This window comes from Lissotriton vulgaris, chromosome 5, assembly GCF_964263255.1.
Source record: "Lissotriton vulgaris chromosome 5, aLisVul1.2, whole genome shotgun sequence".
NCBI lineage: Eukaryota > Metazoa > Chordata > Amphibia > Caudata > Salamandridae > Lissotriton > Lissotriton vulgaris.
Window position 1 is genome coordinate 72,228,746 of NC_141693.1, and position 21,128 is coordinate 72,249,873.

At 45.8% G+C, this 21,128-nt stretch overlaps 1 protein-coding gene across 1 annotated transcript in view; it reads right to left on the reverse strand.

Annotated features, from left to right (window-relative positions):
• The window catches only part of LOC147710216 (E3 ubiquitin-protein ligase TRIM39-like), a 253,845-nt gene that overhangs the window by 159,809 nt on the left and 72,908 nt on the right, over positions 1-21,128 (reverse strand). The window contains exon 4 of the mRNA XM_086920893.1: positions 7,561-7,583. Coding sequence (XP_086777019.1) covers positions 7,561-7,583 — 23 coding nt within the window. The remainder of the gene's footprint in view (positions 1-7,560; positions 7,584-21,128) is intronic.

Here is a 21,128-nt window from a genome sequence, read left to right on the forward strand (position 1 = left end):
TATAACTAAAAGTGCTACACAGAGCGTACATATCGGCCCCCACACTGGCTAGGATAGGTCGGAGACCGGACGCCCTATGCCTCCGTAGCTGGGGACTCCCTGGAACCTTCTTCCACGTCCTATGTGAGTGCCCTGTTATACAGCGTTTCAGACAGTGTATAAAACAAGGGGCTGCCCCAAGGTGTGGGACAGGAAATGGGGACACTGGAACACTTACCGGGGTGTACTGTGTGACTCTCCAACGGCGGAGCTGGCTATGTCCAGAGGAGGTTCCTGAGATGCTGTGTGTGGGCTGAGGGGTTTGTGACTTGTCCCTACCGGGACCGTTCAATGTCTATCTCCTATGCTGGGGTTCTTTCTTTTAGGGTGTTATGTATCAATGGACCAGGTACGAAGCGCTGCAACCGGTTAGTACTAGACCATTCAACTGACCTACTGATCTGCTTGACGAGCTCTGCTGTTTTTTTTAAATTGTTTCGTTTGGTATTGTTTCTGTTCCAACAAAACGTGTGGTTTGATTGCTTTATTTGTGTCCATCGTGATTACCGACATCTACCCTACATTGAGTTATTAAACTGTGACGCCGTCCGCCCTCAGGGTTGTGGACCGAAAGGCTGTGTATTTCATTTTCGTCCGCCCTATGCTCTTCGTTTTTGCTCACTTGATCACGGATGTGACTGTACTACGTGTATTTACATGCAACTGCCACAATAAAAATATTAAAAAAAAAAAAAAAAAGCATGCTTATTATCTTTCACCACATATAGGTTTTATATGTTTGGTACAGTATAGCCGCCGCCACACATTCCAGGGCAGCTCCAAACGGGGATTGGCTGTTAGTGAGCATGTTCTTGTCGAGGAAAAAACGCTCGAATTTCCTGCTGGTGATAAGCCAAATTGTGTTGTTAAACAGCTTCACATATCCCTGCTGAGTAGTAAATAAAAGGCCAGTTTTCCATCCTGCTCAAAATCGAAAGGCAGGGGGAACAGCTGTGCGAACAGGGAGCCTGCCCATGCCTGTTTATAGAAAGGCAGCGCTCAAAGCACGAACACGATCATAAAATGCAAGCAGCTCTGGCGCTGAGCAGGAACCCAAGAATAAATGATTCCCCCAAAGAGTAGATATACAATCAAAGAGTAATGATTCAATACTTAGTCCCTGCTCCCTGGAGGAATGAAAGAGAATAAGGAGGGACAAAGAGGCAGGACTGACCACTAGCAAGCAAGGATTTTTAAAGGGCACTTAACCAAACAAATAGAAAGCAGGGGGATGGCTTTAAGCCAACAAGAGAAGTTACAACAAGTCTCGAATGCTTGACCTAATGAACAAAAAAAACAGATGGCAAAGTGTATCTTTTAAGATGGTTATTTTCCCGCAGTGGAGAAGCTTCACAGGCGTGCATCTTCTTGCCAACATTCACAAATTGCGATCGCGCATCTCGTTGCAGCGGGTCGCCCACCTCATTGTCTTTTTTTAACTCTAACTTAAATCATGGTGCACGTGCATCTTGTTGCACGAGGGCCGTCCAACTTTTATCAACTTTAACACTAAATCGTGTCGGCCCGTGTCTTATTGCACGCTGGCCGCCCAACTTTTTTTTCTTATTTCATTAAATAGCAGCCGCAGGTCTTGTTGTGCGAGGGTCGTCACATGAGCTGCAAAGCATGGATGCGGCTGTTCATCCATCAGAGCAGCTGACATCGACATCGAGGAAATGCAGCTGCTATCAAGACAAGTAAGCATTCATTTTCGAAATGCACGCAAGTACAATGGGAGTTAAAGGGTATTTGCAATAGTTTGAGCTATGTGTAGCCTTGTAAAACATAAATAAAAGGCATTCTCATTTACAATTACAATATCTTAAACTCTCGCAAATGCGAGACCTATTGCATTGCAAATGCTTGTTTCATTCTGTAATGGTAAATGTAATATTTGAATAAGTCTTCAAATCTGAGAACTAGAAACGTTTTTTGCAATGGTCTAGTTTTTTTTTAGAATGGATTCAGCCTTTCCTGTGAATAGACCCTCCCTTGTACTAATAAGGTTGTCACGTCGACAATATATATGTGAGGATGGCCAATGTACTTTTGATCTTCAAGACTACAATGCTGTTGATCATTTCACGTTGCCTCAAATTTCTTTATAGTGCCTCCGTCATTCCGAACACGAGTTTGATGCACACTTTATCTATGGCTAAATGGAGTTTTCACTGATTGATGCCACTTGTATAGTTAAAGGCCTTTGATATATCATTTGTGTTTCATTCAAAGATGGGAGGACCGAATGTATTCCTTCGAGAGCGCCCCCTTTGGCTCCATTGATAGAATACTTCCTGTGACAGCCTCACATAGTCGCGCCTGTCTGAAGGACATTACACCATGAGCCCAATTTCGAGTGGATAGGTCACTACCTGGAAGTATCTGGTGGTATGGGACTGGAAAAAAACCAATAATGATTCCCAAACCCTAGATTAAAAAAAAAACTCCTGGGATGTGGGGTATATATGAGTTTTATGGTTTTAGAATTACCTTGGGAGTTTGTGTCTGAAAAACAAAAAAAAGCAAACATTTTTGTGAACAGCCACTAAAACAAACACTGGATCTCCTGCAAACTTGTAGTACATTGTACGGGCCGCCTTCTGTGTAAAGAGTTCCAATAGAGAGGGCCACGTCATCAGAGAAAAGAATACCAAAGGTTGAACAATATTTGGCAGTCCTCATCCTCTCTAGTGACCTGGAAAGAGACAGTGGACCTTTATTTCAGGGACAAGAAATGGCGGATTACTTGGAACCAGTTTCACATGAAAAATATAAATGAGACCCCTCAATCCCAATCGGATTATGTGGACCCTCGCCAATGTAACGCAAATTGCTCTTGCAGAACATTGATCGAGCCATCTACTCAATCTTGCGGGTTTACTTGCTGATGCCTCACACCATGACTGAACAAGCTCCAAGGTAACTGCACATGGGGAGAATGTGGCGGACAACACCCCCCACCATCCAAGGCGGACATCAGCCCCAGCAGATGATGATGGCTTGGAGAATCAAGGACAAAAAAGAAGCCCGTTAATGACATAGCGTCAGTCACTCTGATCTGTGTGCGAACGATTTGATGCAAGTCAAGGACTGTCAGCCGAGGAGCAAGTTCTGACTCCCCGATGAAAAGAATGTGGCCGTGCAATCACACTTGCGCTCAGGAATCTTATGATATGTTAAAAAGATTTCTAAAGCGCATGGCTGCCCCCAGAAGGAGGCTTACTGGGGCTAGTCACAGGTAAGACAACTGCAGAAGAGCAAGGCAGGTTAGGCCAAGGATGAAAACAACCAGGTCTTTAGTTGCTTCAGAAAACGTAAGTAGTTTAGAATCCATCTTAGTTAATGGGGTTGGGGCAAGGACACGAAAAAAACGTCTGTCCATTCTAGCCAGATTCAAGTCTGCCGAGCGCAAGACTCTCACAGGGTAATAAAATTGCATCAGAGAAGTAAGACTTGGAATCTCACCTCTCTACTAAAATCTCAAGGAGCCACACGCACTCTATATTTTAAATCTTGTTCACATATAAATGTTGGTCAGCATTAAACAGTTTTTTCCTCCAACGCCGCTTGATCTTTCTTACATTGCACCTTTTGGGCCACAACAGACAAATATCCAGGTTGCACATCCCTTGTGAAACTGACTGGAATCTCAGTTCTTGGATCAGTGTTGAAACCATGTGCAATTAGTTTGTGTTGTTCACCGCCATCTTGGATTTTTTCATTAAGTGATCCAGAGGGGGTGTACCTGTTAAGACTTAGAGGAAATTACATTGTTAGCTTCACAACAGAATAGATCATTGAGATGTACGATGTCTCTTTAAGCTCTGTTAATAATAAGTTAGGAAGACTAGCCTATAACCCCTTCAATGCTCATGACGAGCTCAGCTCGTCATGGCATGTACCTCTCAGGTGCTCATGACAAGCTGAGCTCGTCATGACCATACCCATTTTCGTTGCTGTTCAGCACAGGAGGGGAAACTAGCAAGCAGCGATGTGGCTAAACAAGCAGCACATATGTGTATGTAACCTCATGGTGAAGGTTTGGAAGGAAAATGCTACTTATCCAGTATGCATCTGTTCTTGGCATATAGAGCTGTAGAGTCATTTGCTCGGCATAGACTGCCATCTAGTGTTGGGTCCGGATGTTTGCACTTTGTTTTTATTCGAAGAAGTTTTTTCAGTCACAAGGCCAGTGACTCCTCCTTTCGGTGTAAGTGCGCATGGGCATCGACTCCATTGTTTGATTGTTTTCCCGCAGAGGGTGATAACGGAGTTAGTAAGAGTAGTAGAATAGAGATGTCCCTGTGTATGTATCTAAGTAAGATGGTACTGCAACAGGTATAGGTACCCGGGGAGCTGGGTGGACGAATGTGAATCTACAGCTCTACATGCCAAGAACAGATGCATACTGGGAAAGTAGCATTTTCAGTTCGAGGCATGTGAGCTGTAGATCACATGCTTTGCATAGACTAGAAAGCAGTAATCTCCCAGGGCGGTGGCTAACCTGTAGCTGTTGCAGAGGTTTGAAAGAGAGTACGTAGAACTGCTTGGCCCACACTAGCTTGCTGTCATGCTAACACATCTACACAATAGTGCTTTGTGAATTTGTGAGGTGTAGACCATGTAACAGCTTTGCAGATGTCATCTATAGGAATGTTTCCAAAGAATGCCATAGATGCCCCCATTTTACGAGTGGAGTGCACTCTAGGGGGAATTGTTAATGTTCTTTTTGCTTTTGCATAGCATGTTTGAATGCATTTGACTATCCACCTTACAATACCTGATTGTGAGATGGGATTGCCTTTGTGAGGTGGGGCAAAAGCTACAAAAAGTTGTTTTGTCTTACTGAAATGTATTGTCCTTTCTTTGTAATAGAGTAATGATCTTTTAACGTCTAAGGTGTGTAGGGCACGTTCTGCCACAGAATCTGGTTGAGGGAAGAACACAGGCAACTCAACAGATTAGTTGATATGGAAGGCAGTAATGACTTTGGGTAAGATCTTAGGATTAGTCCGAAGAAGCACTTAGTTTTGGTACATTTGTAAAAATGGTTCCTGTATGGTTAGTGCCTGGAGCTCACCTACTCTCCTCAGTGATGTAATAGCTATGAGGAAAGCAACTTTCCAATTGAGGAATTGCAGCTCACATTTGTGCAATGTAGTAAGTAAAAGAAGGGCACCTCGATTTGTGAACCTGAGATTGATTAATGTTGTAGAAAAACAATGGTTCTGGTATGGCCAAAAAAGGTCCCATATGGGGATAAGGTGCTAGAGTCGTAATTGATAATTAATATCTTTGGGAGCGATAAGTAATATGCATAGGGACATATAGGTCAACATAACGTTTGTTATTTATTTTATAAAGGTTATGCAAAAAAGGATTCAGGTGCTCACATAGGTAAGTGACAAGAAGCGTGACGTGATAAGTGAATGTGACTTTATAAACATAAACATCGCATTGACAGTTTATAGGGAAAACCCTTGAGAAGTTATATGAAGTGTAGCGAGTTCCTGCTGGATGGGTTTGACTCTGTTTTGATCTCAGCTATTCGAGATCCTCTTCAGGCCATAGCAATTGTGAGCAAGCTGAATTCAAACACGGACTGAGTTGGGGAATTAACTAAAGAATAGAGCAAAAATCGCAGAAAGTCAGAGAGGAGAGCATTGGGCTAATCTGATAGTGTCCGCCCAGGAGGTGCTCTTCAAACACGGACTTAGCGGAGGAATTACCTGAAGAAAGGACCGCCACGAGATTTCTGATCAAAGACCTTTCGAAACGATACACGGAAAATGGGAAAACGCGATCAAGAAATAACACCGTCAAGGGTAGTGGATTGCGTGTCAAAGGGAGCCCGAGAAACGGTGCCGGACCAGAGCGCAGCAATTCACATCCGAACCCGATGGCAGAAAAAAACAATCTAACAATGGAGTCGATGCCCTTGTGCACTATAACCAAAAGGAGGATTCACCGGCCTCGTGACTGGAAAGACTACTTTGAAAAAAAAACAAAGGGCAAACATTCGGACCCAACACTGATGGCTGGCTCTGCAAACCATGTGATCTACAGCTCCCATGCCTCAAACACTTATTTACAGATGTAAGGATTGACATGAGTCCAATGGAAGGATCCCTCAGGATTGGAGACACTCCACAGGAAACTGAGATGTGGGAGGCAGTTTCTGCAGGTGAAGGAAGGTAGGCTGAGAGGGCTTGAGTCAGCCCTCACCCCCCCCCCCCCCCCCCTCCCATAGCCCACAGGAATGGAGACATGTGTGGACATACACCCTGGCGAACAGTGTAACCATTATGCAATAGTTGTAAGGAAATGTCTCTTTATCTTATTTTAGAATTTAAAAATGACAATGAACTGATGCCCCCAAACGATACTTCATGTTTTCATGATATACGACATGTGACTGATGAAGCTGAACCACTGAGGTTTATTGTTTTAATCTGTTTTGTTACCAAAAAATGATAAATAAAGACATTGAAAAAAATGGATTGAAAAGAGACTTTGGAAGACACACAAGGAGGTCTCTAAGGATCTGAAGAAGGATTTGGTGCCTGGAATGAGTGTTCAGTCACCCAGGCAGAGGTTTGAGGGTTGAAATGAGGCTTCTAAAGACTCAAGATGATGCTACGGACTGGAGGGAGGTCACTGCAGACTGGAGAGAGATTTCTTATGATTAGGAGCAGATCTGAGGATTACAGTGAGGTTTATGAGAACTGGATGGACGAGACCTCTTCTTATTTGAGGGAATTTACTAAAGAATGAGGCCAGGACTGGTGGCTTAGAGGACTAATGCATCTACTGCAGTTGCATGTGTTACACCTCATGGTCACAGGTTCAAATCCTGGCGCGTCTACTCAGCCTTTCATCCTTTCTGAGGTTGATAAAATGAGTACCATTGAGTTGGGTAACAATAAACATCTGTTATTCAGCGCCAAGGAACCCCTTTAGGGGTGAATGTGGCTTTACATATACACATGTTATGTTATTATATGACTTTAATGACATATCAATGAAGTTTGGAGGCACCGAGGGGACACTTTAAAGACTGGCCTCATAGTTTGGAAACTTTGAATGAGGTTCTGCACAACTCCTAATTGAGGAAAACCAGAGAGGAAGTTTCCAGAATGTGCTTGAGATTTATGTGTGCTCAGGGTACTTTTCTGAGGACTTCCAGTAAGTTTTATAAATACAAATTTGTTTTGTGAGGACAGCAGCTCAGTTCTGTATCAATTATTTCAAGACTCAAAGGAGTTTTAGTATGACTCACGGGGATTTAAAAAAATGTAGGAGAGCTTCCTGATGACACAAGGGAGTTTTCGGAGGACTTAAGTTTACAGAGGAATAAAAGGTATTTTCTGAGGATTTAAGAGGGTTTTTAAGGATGCAAATTGATTTTATGAGGATATGAAAGTTTCCTAGCATTTTGTGTGAGCTCAGTAGTGGCATTTACACACTGCAGCAGCGAGAACTGCTCCATACACACAGAGGAGGATAATAAACCAGCCTTACCTGATTATGGTGCTTCTGACATCCTGCCAAACAAAAAAACAAACACAGTGAAATCAGTTTCCAGAGAAGATGTTAAAGTTATGGAAGTATTTTTAGGAGTGAAACACTTCTATCTATGGTTAGAAAACAGTGACTGGGGTCACATAACACAGCGCATTCTGTGGTATTGCATGACTAAGCACATATTGTGATATTCTGAATGAGGTCACATGACACAAAAAAGTGATATTCTCAATGGTAATGACATTGCACAGTGTCTCCCTGACCTCAACACTTTGGACCCAAGAATGATTGTAGTATAGAGGCCGTATAAACTATTAAGACTCTATACTTTGCAAATATGGTAAAACTATCAAAATTGCCTTTGAAGACTGATGAAATTATTGTCATGTATGCTATGTTTAATTGTCACTGTACATAGAGTCTTTGCAATTTGTATATTGCAAAAGTCATTGTTGTGTTTATACAATAGTCTTCTATGTTTTGAAAAAGAAAACTAATGAAAAAAACAATTGAATATAACCCTGTCTTGAACATTTTGACTTTTTAGTTTTGTCTACCCAAATCAACAATTGTATGTTTGCTCAAACCATTTCTCAACAAATTTTAATTGTATTAAATATAGTTTACTAATCAAACTTTACCTGCAGGCGAAATAGATGACCTGTGGATAAAAAACGTATACAGTACTGATAGACCAAGAGGCAATTGTTCACTGCTTAGATGTTGTATGTAAATATTTTATTTAAATGTATGTAGTGTGCACGATTGTGGGTTAGAGTGTGTTTGTGTGAAACAGATCATGAGTTTGTGAGTCAGTGACAGGTAGTGAGTGAGAACCACTAAAAGGTAGTGAGTGAGAAAAAGTGAGATCAATTGTCAGTGAGTTGTTAGTGAGTATGAGTGAATCAGAATGAGTGAAAATAAGAGTGTGTGCACATGAGTGAGAAAGTATTATTGAATAAGAGTTAGAGTGAATGTCAGTGAGCGTGAATGAAGGAGAGAGAACGAGTGTGTGAGAGTGTGTGAGAATGACAGCTAGTGCAAGTGAGTATGAGTAAGTGTTAGATTTGGGGTCTCTGGTTGGCAGAGGTAGGTACCTTTGACCAAATAGGGACCCTTGCGTCTAGTCAGGGTAAGGGGGTACACTCCTAAAATAACCCCTGCTCACCCCCTTGGTAGCTTGGCACGAGCAGACAGGCTTATCTCAGAGGCAGTGTGTAAAGTATTTGTGAACACATACAGTAACCCAGTGACAACACTACAGATGGACACCACACAAGTTGTATTATACAAAATAAGTATTTTTATATAGACATAACACAAGACCACAAACAACAAAAATCCTCAATACTGTACTTAAAATGGTAGAATTCGCTTAGTTCTGTTTAGATGTTAAAATGCGACACTTTGAGTCAATGTAGCTTAGGATGCGCAACGCTATACAGCGAAAGTGTTGCAGGGTAGGCGATGAGTCGGTTCCTTACACGCAAGAACGGTGGTGCGTCGGGTCCCTACTGATGCGTAGGGGATGCGTGGTTCTTCTTGGCGTGGGGAGATGATGCGTTGGTTTCTTACTGCGCTTCCGTGGCGATGCGACCAGCAGCGCCGTGATGCGATGAAGATCCTGTGCAATGAACAAAAATGGCGTCTTCTCCTTGATGTGGCACAATGCATGCCAGATGGCCGCGCGGCCACTCAACGATTCTCTGTGCCACAATAGGCCCTGTGACGCGCTTCCGGGTGATGCGGTGGCGTCTGATGCGACGTCGATCCTCTTCTCCGGCGATGCGAGGCGCTTCGGTAATGATGAGACAGCTTGTAGCGACGACACGCTTTCCCAGCGATGCACGACAGCGGCTGCAGCAGCGACACGCTTCTCCGATGATGTGGCGGCGTCTGGTGCGACGTCGATCCTCTTCTCCGGCGATGCGAGTCGCTTTGGCGTTGTGAAGCGACTGCGGCAGTTCGGCGACAATCTTCTCCTTCGTGAGTCGCACTTCTAGCTCTTTGCGACACGCAGTCCATCAGAAAACCCCACACAGCTGCAGACACTTCCAAAGAACTCTTGGGCAGCTGATGGTTGAAGTCTGTTGTCCCTGAGACTTCAGCAGGAGGCAAGCTCTTTCTCAAGCCCTTGGAGATCCTTCGCAAGCTGATGAAAGTAGACACAAAGTTTCTCTCTCCTTCCTTTGGCAGTCAGGCAACCACTGCAGGGCAATCCCCCAAGCAGCACTTCAGCTTAGGGAAAGTCTCTCCTCAGTATCTCTGGTTCCTCTCCTCAGCAAAGGTTTCTTCTTGTTTCCCAAAAGTGATGTAAAGTTCTGGGGTCTGGGTCCCCTCTTTTATACACAGTTTCTCTTCGTTCTCTGAAAGCAGAGAGGCCTTAGCCTAGTCCAAACCAGTTCTGGTCAGTCCTGGAGAACTCTGTTTACATGACTCCTTCTTTCCTTTCACAGTGCAGGGCAGGGACATCAGACCACCACAGGAGGTGAAAACAGCATTGTGGAGGGAAGGCACAGCCCTATTCAGGTGCAACTCCTCCCACCCATCTGCATGCAGATCTCTCTATTCAGCCCTGTGCAGACTCACCCCATCTCCTGGAATTCCCCAGCCCCTGTCACTCAAACTCCAGACTACACAACCTAGCAGAGGCAAGCTTAGATAGTTAGGCAAGAAAGTACCTACTTTCTAAAAGTGGTATTTTCAAACACAGAATGTTAAAACCAACTTCACTAAAGGATGTATTGTATCATTTTGAGTTCAGGCATACTAAACTCGTATTTCTACCTAGTTCCCCGAGTCAGTTAGGATTATAAGATGTAATAATCAAACTGCCCATTCTTGCCTACGGGAACCAGGTAGCCTTGCAATAGCGAAAAACGAAAATGGCTGTAATTCACTGTTAGGACATGCCACACATACCATGGCATGTCCTACCTTATACTTACAATGCACCCTGCCCTTGGGCCTACCATAGGGTTGTCTGAAATGAAGAAAAGGGAAGGTTTAGGGACTGGCAAGTGGGTGCACTTGCCCAGTCAACATGTCAGTACCAGACTGCGCACAGGCTCTACAATAGCAGACCTGAGACACACTTTTAGAGGCTTCTGTGGGTGGCACTACCAGTGCTGTAAGCCCACCAGCAGCATTTGATTTACGCACCCTGGGCATACTCAGTGCACTGTACTAGGGTCTGACAAGTAGACCAAACCAGCCAATCATGGAGTCACTAATACATACATCAATTACAATGGGGAGAGTGTTAGAATTAGGGGTCTCTAGTTGGCACAGGTAGGTACTTTGAAAAATAGGGACCCGCTACTCTAGTCAGAGTAAGGCGGTACACTCCTAGAATAACCCCTTCTTACCCCCTTGGTAGCTTGGCACGAGCAGACAGGCTTATCTCAGAGGCAGTGTGTAAAGCATTTGTGAACACATTCAGTAATCAAGTGACAACACTACAAATGGACACCACACAGGTTGTATAGTTATAAATATAAGTATGTTTTATATAGATTTACCACAAGACATAAACGAAAAAAAATAATCCACAATACTATTAGAATTCAAGAGTTCTGGTTAAAGTTCTGTGCTAGTCGGTAGCCCTGTCCGGCTACAGTGTTGCTGAAATAACGAAGAGTCTAACAAATCCAGCGGACCGCATCGGTCCGGGCCCACTCAAATGTCGACAGACTCAGTCATACTACCTTTAACTTGATGCGGCCGGCACAGACATGCGAGCCGGTTCCGGTGTTCTTCGCGGTTTAAAAAAGAAGGTGTTGCAGGACGCATTGTCCCTCGATGCGGTGCAGGCAGCGGCCTGTTAACGGAGTCGGTGGATCCAAGGCGTGCGTTGCAGGGGGAGACGGTGCTTCGTTGCGGTGCTCCCAGCTTGCGGTGTGGCGACAGAGCCGGAGTTCGGGAGCTGGCGTAGATCAGTCCGGATAGCAATGCGAGTCAGGCGGTGTATCGTGAAGCATGCGAGGTGGTGCCCAACTCCGACGCGTTTAACAGGACTCGAAGTCAGCAGCAGTGACCACGTCGTTCAGACCAGTACGAGTCGGCTTAGCGAGGCGTTGCACATCTAGGTGTCCACCAGTCGCGGTGCAGGCAACGGCTCGGGATGGCGTCAGGACGGAGTCGGTGAGTTCAGAGCTTGCGTTGTTCGAGGCAGACGTTGGTCGATGCGGTGCCTACAGGACACCGGGCCGGTCGTGAGAGTCGGTCACAGCTCCCTGCCTCTGTAGCCACTGAAATAGTGTTTCCAGCAGCAATTCACAAAGGCTGGTGAAGTCTACTGGTCCTGAGACTTAGGTCAGGGGGCAAGCTCTCATCCAAGCCCTTGGAGATCTTTCACAAGTTGAAAATAAATTACACAAAGTTCTTTCTCCTTTCTTTGGCAGTCAGGCAACCACTGCAGGCCAATCCCCCAAGCAGCACTTTAGCTTGGGAATAGTCTCTCCTCAGTTTGTTCTTGTAGTCCAAAAGTGATCTAATTTGTTGGGATCAGGGTCCCATTATTTATACCCCAAAATCCTTTGTTCTTTGAGGGCAGAGGGGCCAATTCTGAAGTACTCTGTTTACCAGACTTCTACTTTCCTTTCACAGTGCAGGGCAGGAACATCAGACGCCCCACAGGAGGTGGAGCCAGCATTGTGGAAGGCAAGTACAGTCCTGGAGCACTTTGTTGACAGCATTCCTTCTCTTCTTTCAGTGTGCAGGGCAGAGAAATCAGCCGCACCCCAGGTGGTGGAGCCAGCATTGTGGAAGGCAGGCACAACCCTATTCAAGGTTCAGGTGCAACTCCTCTCTCCCATCTAGATGCAGATCTCTCTATTCACCACTGGGCTGGCTCAGCCCTGTTACTCACAAAACCAGACAAAGGAATACACAACCTAGCAGAGGCAGGCTTTGCATAGTTAGACAAGCAAATACCTACTTTCTAAAATACACAGAATATGAAAATAAACTTCACTAAAAGATGTATTTTATTAGTCTAGGCATACTAAATTTGAATTTCTTCCATGTTCTCTGAGTCCGTTAGGATTATAAAATGTAATAATTCTAACAGCCCATTCTGGCCTATGGAGAACAGGTACCCTTGCAATAGTGAAAAACAAAAATGGCTGTATTTCACTATTAGGACATGCCACACACATCAGGGCTTGTCCTACCTTATACTTACAATGCACCCTGCTATTGGACCTACCATGGGGGGACTTGTATGAAGAAAAGGGAAGGTTTAGGGACTGGCAAGTGGGTGCACTTGCCCAGTCAGCATGACAGTACTAAACTGCACGCAGGCTTTGCAATGGCAGACAGACACATTTTACAAGGCCGCTTCTGTGGGTGGCACAAACAGTGCTGCAAGCCCACTAGCAGCATTTGGATTTACACGCACTGGGCACACTCACTGTACTAGGGTCTGACAAGTAAACCAAATAGCCAATCATGGAATCACTAATTAATCCATTCATTTACAGTAGGGAGCACTTGCACTGTGGCACTGGACAGCAGTGGTACAGTGCCCAAAGCATCTAACACCAGCAAAAATACATGAGGCAACAGCAAAAATGGAAGAGAGACCCACACCAATGGTGCCAGGTCTAACAGAGAGCATATGCACTTTAGCACTGATCAGCAGCGGTAAAGTGCCCAGAGTCATAAAACAGCCAACAACAGGTCAGAAAAAAATACAGGTGGAAGGCAAAAAGTTCAGGGATGACCCGGCAAAAAGGGCCAAGTCCAACACAACCCTCTTCCAGCAAAAATACAGAGGAGACCAATTATTACCCTGATGGGTTTCTCTGCTTTGGGCGATAGAACATGGACCCTGGCCTGCAACAACAGGGGCATATTCCAGTTCTACACCAATCTGAACCCATTTCAATTCCTCTGTCCATACTCTCAGGGTCCACCATGCTAACCCATGGGGAACCCTTCTCCTCACCTGTGGACACCATCTGTGTAGCACCTAACCTTACCTTGTTCACAGGTGTATCCCAACAGACAAACATCAAGCCACATTGGCCACTGACAGTAGTCAGTGATGAGACCCAGGCCGTATGCCTCTCAGGGCTCTCAAACCTCTGTGGCATCAGAGAGCGGGGTCAGTAGCCCGAGGTACTTCGCACCCCTTGTCCACTCTCCCTTCTGTCAGGTCAGGTATGACATCCTGACACTGACCGACCAACCCTGGGACTGTACCCGGCGTCAGGACAAGAGACTGGGGTGGGCTCTCTCATACCTGGTCCTCATCCTCGGGGCTCTGCACCCTCCCAATTGGAGTGGTACCCCCTTCTAGAATTGTCAGGGTGCCTGTAGCAGGTGTCCTGCACAATTTACCCACCAGTTCAGCGGTTCTATCTTGCAACTAGGCTTCCAGGTCAGGATTGACACCCTGATCCTGGCCCTCCAACCTAGGGTCTCAACCCTTGGGTTGAACCAGGGTCAGAGGTAAGGACTCCCTCCCTCTGCACCCTCTTCCAGAGTACTGCACCCTCCCTTCAGGGGTGATACCCCTAGAAGACCAACCGGTCAGGACACTGTTTACAGTTGTTCCACCCTCCTGGTCAGACAACACCTGAACCTGGCTTCCTAACCCAGGAACCAAACCCTGCAGTTGAACACTTGCCTGGCACACCAGGACTTCCTGGGGAGCACGCATGCCCCCCTGAGGGAAACACACAACTCATGTGTCGTGTGACAGTCTGCCTGGCGCAGATCTCCCGACCCCTGTCCATCTGACTGTGCATGAACATCCCCCAAGACAGAAGTTGTGTCACCATGGTCATTCCTTGGTGACTCAGCCCTTTTGGGTGGCCCCTGACCCACTGGTTCGTCCACTGGGGACTCTTTACCATCTCACCCCTCAATCTGGACTTCCGCACCCTACACTTAGGAGTGGTACTGCCAGACAGCAGAACTGATGGAGGCCAGCTTACGGACACTCCCAGTTCACCAGACACTAGGGAATCCCCCTCAATGAGCGGGCCATCAGGAAATCCTAGGGTCCCCACCTGGTGTTCCCTTAAAGAACCATCCAGGCTCGGAGACTGGGTTTCAGGCACCTTGGGACATGCAGCCCCACACTCACTCCTTCTCCACTGAGACAGAACGGAAGTCCCTACACCCCTCCCAATACACTGGGACCTAGCTGGGCTATACTGAACCTCTTCCCCCACTTTGGGCTGGAAGATACCTGAGCCAATCCTATGAGGGTCACTCCCCAATGCCTCTCCAGACCCTCTGGAATCCACCAAAAGGTCTGCCTCCAATGTGAGCTTCCTGGGGTCAGAGAACTCACTCTCCAACAGGTGTTGGCATAGCTCTGGAAAACAGGGACATACAATATGCTCTCCCACAATTGGATAACACAGGCCCCCATGAGGATTAACCAAACTATCCTTCAATTCTCCATCCAGTGCCTTGCACACGTAACCCGCACCACTCTCCTGAGATTGGCATCTACCTGTCTCTGTCACACAACCCACACTCTTCTGGGCAGCCTTCACACTCATACACCAGGACTTCAACCATGGAGGAACCCCTCTCCCTGCACCTCTCATCTAGAGTCAGTAGAGTGTCCCTCCCACCACTAGGACTATGAACCCCTGTGCCAGTTTCCCAATTCACCTCAGGGACATTGCGCACCACTGGAGCTACCTCACATCCTGGAAACCCCTGGTGTATGTCAACCCCCTCCTTTAAGTCAGGCGCTACATCTCTGGGTGTGTACTGCTCCCTCAGCACTAGATAACTTAATATTGCTGCCACCATCTGTAGTGACCGATATTTTGGTAGATGGTGATTGGATCCGCTTATGACCGTTGCTCACCACCATCTCAGCACATTGTAGCTCAGTATAGTGACCTCTAGATAGCACTGACTATTGCCTTTGTCATGCTTTTCAGTTCACATCATCACACAACATAGGGATGTCTAGGCCTGAAGTTCTCTTTATGTTTCTGACTTTATCTTTCTTAGTGCCTATTGGATTTGGCATGATCTTATGCCTTCTTTCTATGGTCTTTGCTCTTTTTCGGGCCTAGAGGCCTATGCTTGAGAGATGCCATGTTCTGTTCGGACACCATTTTTCTGAGCCTCTTCAGGTGAAAGGCAATGTTTTAGTTTTCATGTGTTGTTCGCTAGCAGTGAACCAGAGAGGGACGGTTCTTATCGGATTAATGTCCTTGCCCTGTGGTGTAGACGCAACAACAGACCGGCCGGCTGGGGGTGCATCTTTGGCACAGGGAGTGGTGCAGGAATCTGATGGAGGGCTGGGCGCTTGCTAGAAGCTTCTCTGGAAAACCTGCATTCTATATTAGCAAGAGAGTTAGAGGGCACGGTGCCATTTAGCCATTTAGTCATTTGCCACTTGCAAGTTGGAAGCAAGGTTATTAAGATGGAAGCGTCAGCTGCAGATGGGAGTTGCCAGTGGGAGCCAGTTTGTTCAGATGGAGGAGCCATGGGTAACATCAGATGCTGGTGATAACAGAGAATCCTGATCGAACCAGAGAGATGGGCCCCCTTGAAAGCCAGATGTATAGAAACATGGTGAGGTGTTCTAAGAATGTTTTTATTATCTCTTTATGTCTAACCATCTTTACTTTTCAGCTCCTATATGTATGTATGTGTTGTGATTGCTCATTAGTTATTTCTTTCCTTGTCATTCTATCATTGTGTAATAAAGAGCATTAGTTATTTCTTTCCTGGTCATTCTATCATTGTGTAATAAAGAGACCCCAATGTGCATTAGTTTCATTTGTCTGTTGTCTCTGAGAGAGACTGTGGGTTCTTCTGAGCCAGGTGCTGTTGTACAGAGAGATGGTGAAATTCCCTTCTTACAGGTAACTGATGACAGGAAGGTGCACTGCTTCTAATTAGAGATGGCTGCAGGTGCAATGGGTATATTATACTTTTTGTGAGGGAAGGCCGGGACCCTTTCTTTATGGGAGGGAAACCGGCTCCCAACAGGAATGTCCAAATTCTAGGTGTTGCTCTCAGGCAGGATTGCATTGCTATTCACCGGAAGGTGTTGGTCGTCGGAAGGCGTTGCTGTTTCTCGTGCTAGGTGCGCATTGCTCTCGCAGAATTGCGTTGCAACTCACCGGAAGGTGTTGGTCGTCGGAAGGCGTTGCTGTTTCTCGTGCTAGGTGCGCGTTGCTCTCGCAGAATTGCGTTGCTATTCACCAGATGGTGTTGATCGTCGGAAGGCGTTGCTGTTTCTTGAGTTGTTTGCATTATTGTACATATCAAGCAAGACTATGGCTCCAGATCTTTAGTATTTCCAGCTGTATGTGTGGTTATTCGTGTTATTCCTTTCTCAGGTTGGTATTTTAGGTGTCTATGTTTGGTGTTTTTATGAGTCCTGGGAAGGGCTGTGGTAAGTAATGACTTGGTGAGTGACAGGTACCTCAAATTGTAGCAACAACCATTTCATTACATCTTGGCGTCATGACTCACAGGATTCGACGGGCGGAATTGTGCAAGGGAAAACAATTATATCTTGGTGTCTGAACTTACAGGATTGAAGGGTGGAATTGTGTAAGGAGAAATTGTTTACATCTTAGTGTTGTGACTTTAAAGGTTTAAAGAGGTGGACTGTATTCTATAGGAAAACAAACAGTTGGCTCTTGGTTGTTAATGAAGGTCCTGGATAGGAATTGACTCCTTGTGGAGTACTGGCCCAGGAGTGAGTTACTTATGCTTTGTTGGATGAAAAGTGTTGTGTAAAAAAAATGTGTACATAGCTTTGCTAAGTTGCTTGTGCTCTATTGAGTGTGAAGTGTATTTTGTATAAAGAAGCTTGTAAATAGCGGTTTATGTTAGGCAGAAAAGGGCTGGATCCCTTTCAAGTGTTCAGGGGAAAAGCATTTAAAATGTGCAAAATCGCTATTACAGAGGGATAACATCTTGGACAGAAATAGCAGTGTTCATTTAAATATGCTGCTTAATATGCATCCACAATTGTGTGAGGATATGCCTTTGAAAACAGGATTAAACGTGTATGATTCAGAGGTCAGAAATGTTATAAATAATCCAGTCAGACTGCAAAGTACACGGGTGGTTTCGAATAAACCTTCAGTGGAGGAGTTTCAGTTGGAAAAGAATGTGCAGAGAAATAAATCAGACCCAACAGTGCGTGATACATTTCGTTTTAAAAGACAAATGCAACCATATGACTCTGAAAGTGTACAGCAGTGGATTGTGTATTACTGGTTCCAAGATTTAAAAGTATTTTGTGATTTTACCCAAGAGAAAGTTGCCCCTTTTTGCTTAAATTTGAATGCTAGACAAATGCCCATAACTCTGTACTTTTGCACACTAAAAGATACCAGACAGAACAGCGTGAGAGAGAATGTAGGATGCTTATGGGAGATTGCATTGGATATAAAGTGGCCCAGATAAACAGGAACAGATTTGGTAACTTCAATCACAAGAATAAAATGTATTCGTAAATGTGAAAATTCCTAGATTATGACAATAAACTGATGCTGCCCAAAATGTTGTTACAGAAATATCATGTGATTTTGTATGTGACCTTTTTTAATGTTGCCAATGTTTTGTTAGGTCTCGCGACATATCAATGCGCGCAAGCGCATTGAGCGGAGCGAGAATTCAAGTGCTCAAAATCCTCGTCAAACCAAGGGCTTCTTGCTGCGGTTTTCTTTGAGTTCACGTGAATCACGTGACCAAACAAGCACGCGCATCAGCCTCCCTCCTAATTGCATTTTTTTTAACGCCCGCACAGCACATCAAAGAGCTTTGCCCAGCGTGCGCTCTGCGGCTTCTCCTCCCCTAATTAATCATGGCTGTTGGGCCGTACTTTCAGTTTCCCGGCCGCTCTGCATTATCAGGTACGTGTTGGTGACGCATCATGGCTGTTTGGCTGTACTTTCAGTTTCCCGGCCGCTCTGCATGATCAGGTACGTGTTGGTGACGCATTATTTCACTTTGTCTCCGTGCGTGCATTTATTTAATGTTATCCTCTCGTTCATTAGGTCCTCTCTCTTGCACTTAGGTCAATGTGTCTCTATCACACTCTCATTATTTCCCTTTCTTTTTCTGCCCACTTCTCCCTCCTCTCTCTCCTATCCTCTTCTCCTCATCTCCGTCTATCACTCATTCTCCCTCAGTCGCCTCTCTGCTTCATTTGCTTCTCTTGTTCTCTATCTCATTGGATTCTTACCCCCTTGGTTCTTTCTCTAATTCTCTTTCTCTAGACTCTCTCTCATCCTCACGTTTCCTCTTTCTGTCTCTCACGCACTGTTTCATTGTCACCCCTCATTGTCACCCCGGCTTTTTGCCGGTCCCTCGCCTTTGTTTGCTGGTTGTTGGCGGACATCTTTGGTTGGGGAAGGGGAAGAGGGTGCACGCGCTAGTCCTCTCTCTAGGAGGCGACTAGGGCTTAAAAGCAGACAAATTAGGCAGATCGTCTTGACTACCAGCGCACTACATACAGCGCTTTCACTCCTTGCTCCATGCTGACTTGTTAGCTGCTCTCTGAGCTTTTAAAATCACTCGTTTTCGTAATTTTTTGAACTTTTAAATAAAATTGTTGACCCTGTTGTAAAATCTCCTGGCACATGCCCCATTGTATTTGCATCCTCTTACGAGCACTGTAATCGGTGTAATCACCGCTTTTTGCCGGTCCCTCGCCTTTGTTTGCTGGTTGTTGGCGGACATCTTTGGTTGGGGAAGGGGAAGAGGGTGCACGCGCTAGTCCTCTCTCTAGGAGGCGACTAGGGCTTAAAAGCTGCCATGCCCACGCGCAGCGGAGACGCGCAGCGGGGATGCCGGAATACCGCCGGAGTTTCGCCAGAGTCAAGCCCGTCTGTGCCCGTCCGGGCCCAGACGGGCTCAGGGCATACCACTCTGCTCATCCCATCTAGACATCTGGCCCCCCCCCTCAGGTATTCACGAGACTCTCTGCTCTCGCTTCGCGCGACTAAACTGCCTAGTTGCCATTACAATTGGGTTGAGGGTACTGCCTTTAAACACTGTATTGGGTGTCCTGTGTCTAATAACTGTGTGGCTTTAAACTCACTCACTATGGCTCTGCTTAATTGCAGATCACTGCCTTGTCACGCGATAGAAATACACTCCCTCCTTTTGGACCACTGTCTGGATGTGTTATTCCTGACGGAAACGTGGTTGACCGCGTGTTCAGGTCCCGATATTGTCAATGCTCTCCCACCGGGCTACCTCATTTTCCATCTTGATAGGCCGGATGGGAGAGGGGGTGGAGTGGCCATCATGTATAGAGATACTTTCGTGTGCAAAGCTGTGGACTGCGGTATTACCAACACTGAAGGCTGTCATTTCTCCCTTGGCATTTCTTCTTCCGCTTCCATCTCCGGCCTCCTTTTGTATCGCCCTCCTGCTGCGCTGGGGAATTTTGTGGACTCTATTATTGAGGCCATTATTCCATTAGCCGCTGCCTCATGCAACTTTGTACTTCTTGGGGATTTTAATCTTCACTTTGATGACCCCAATGACGTGGTGGCAAGAGATTTATTGAGCTCATTTGATGCTCTCGATCTTCACCTCGCTCATTTGGGAGCCACTCATAACAGAGGTCATCAGCTTGACGCTGTTTTCGCTAATACTGCAAACCTGCAAGCCCTCCAGATGCTGGCCCTTCCCTGGACGGATCACCATCTTATTCCTTTCAGCTGGTTGTTGAAGAACCGGGGAGATCCCGTGCCTAGACAATACACTGTGGAACGACTCTGGTCGAAGCTGCCGGTTGACAGTTGGGTTAAAGAGCTAGAGATAACTCGTCCTGACCCTGTAGATGACCCCAATATTGCTGATCAACACCTGGCTAATTGGCTTACTAACTCCCTTGATCTACTGATTCCTAAAAAAAGGAGGCTTATCAGGGAGAGAAGAACTGCTTCTGCCCCCTGGTATACTCCGGAACTTAGGAGTTGCAGAACTTCTTGCAAAAGGCTTGAACGTGCCTGGAGGAGAGAGCAGACGGAAGAAAGCCGGGCTAATTATAAAAGAGAGATGAGAAAATACAAAAGTGCATTGAAGGATGTCAAAAAGATTTTCTTTAGTGATAAGATTGAGAGGGCAAGTAACTCTCCAAGAGAATCGTTTAAAATTTTTAAAGAACTCTTGAAAGCCCCGGTCCCCCCAGTCGTACACGTTAATCCTAAAGACAAATGTGAAGAACTGGCTAGTTTCTTCCATTCTAAAATAGATACAATCCTATCCTCTCTGCCCGCTATGCCTCACATCTCTGAGCCGGCTACTGGTCCAATAAGCTGCCAGACCGAACTTGTCTCTTTTGGCCCCTTCTCGGAGGAGGAGGTTACAAAGGTCTTGGTGGAGATGAAGAGTGGATCTCCGAGTGATCCAGTGCCTATGAAACATCTTAAACTTGTGGCTAATACTCTGTCAGCTCCGCTCACTGACCTTATCAACCTCTCTCTCTCTCGTGGCATAGTCCCTCAGAGATGGAAAGGGGCTGTAGTAAAAGCCTTACTGAAAAAACCAGGCTTGGATCCCGCCAATCTGACCAACTTCAGGCCTATCTCGCTTCTGCCGGGGTT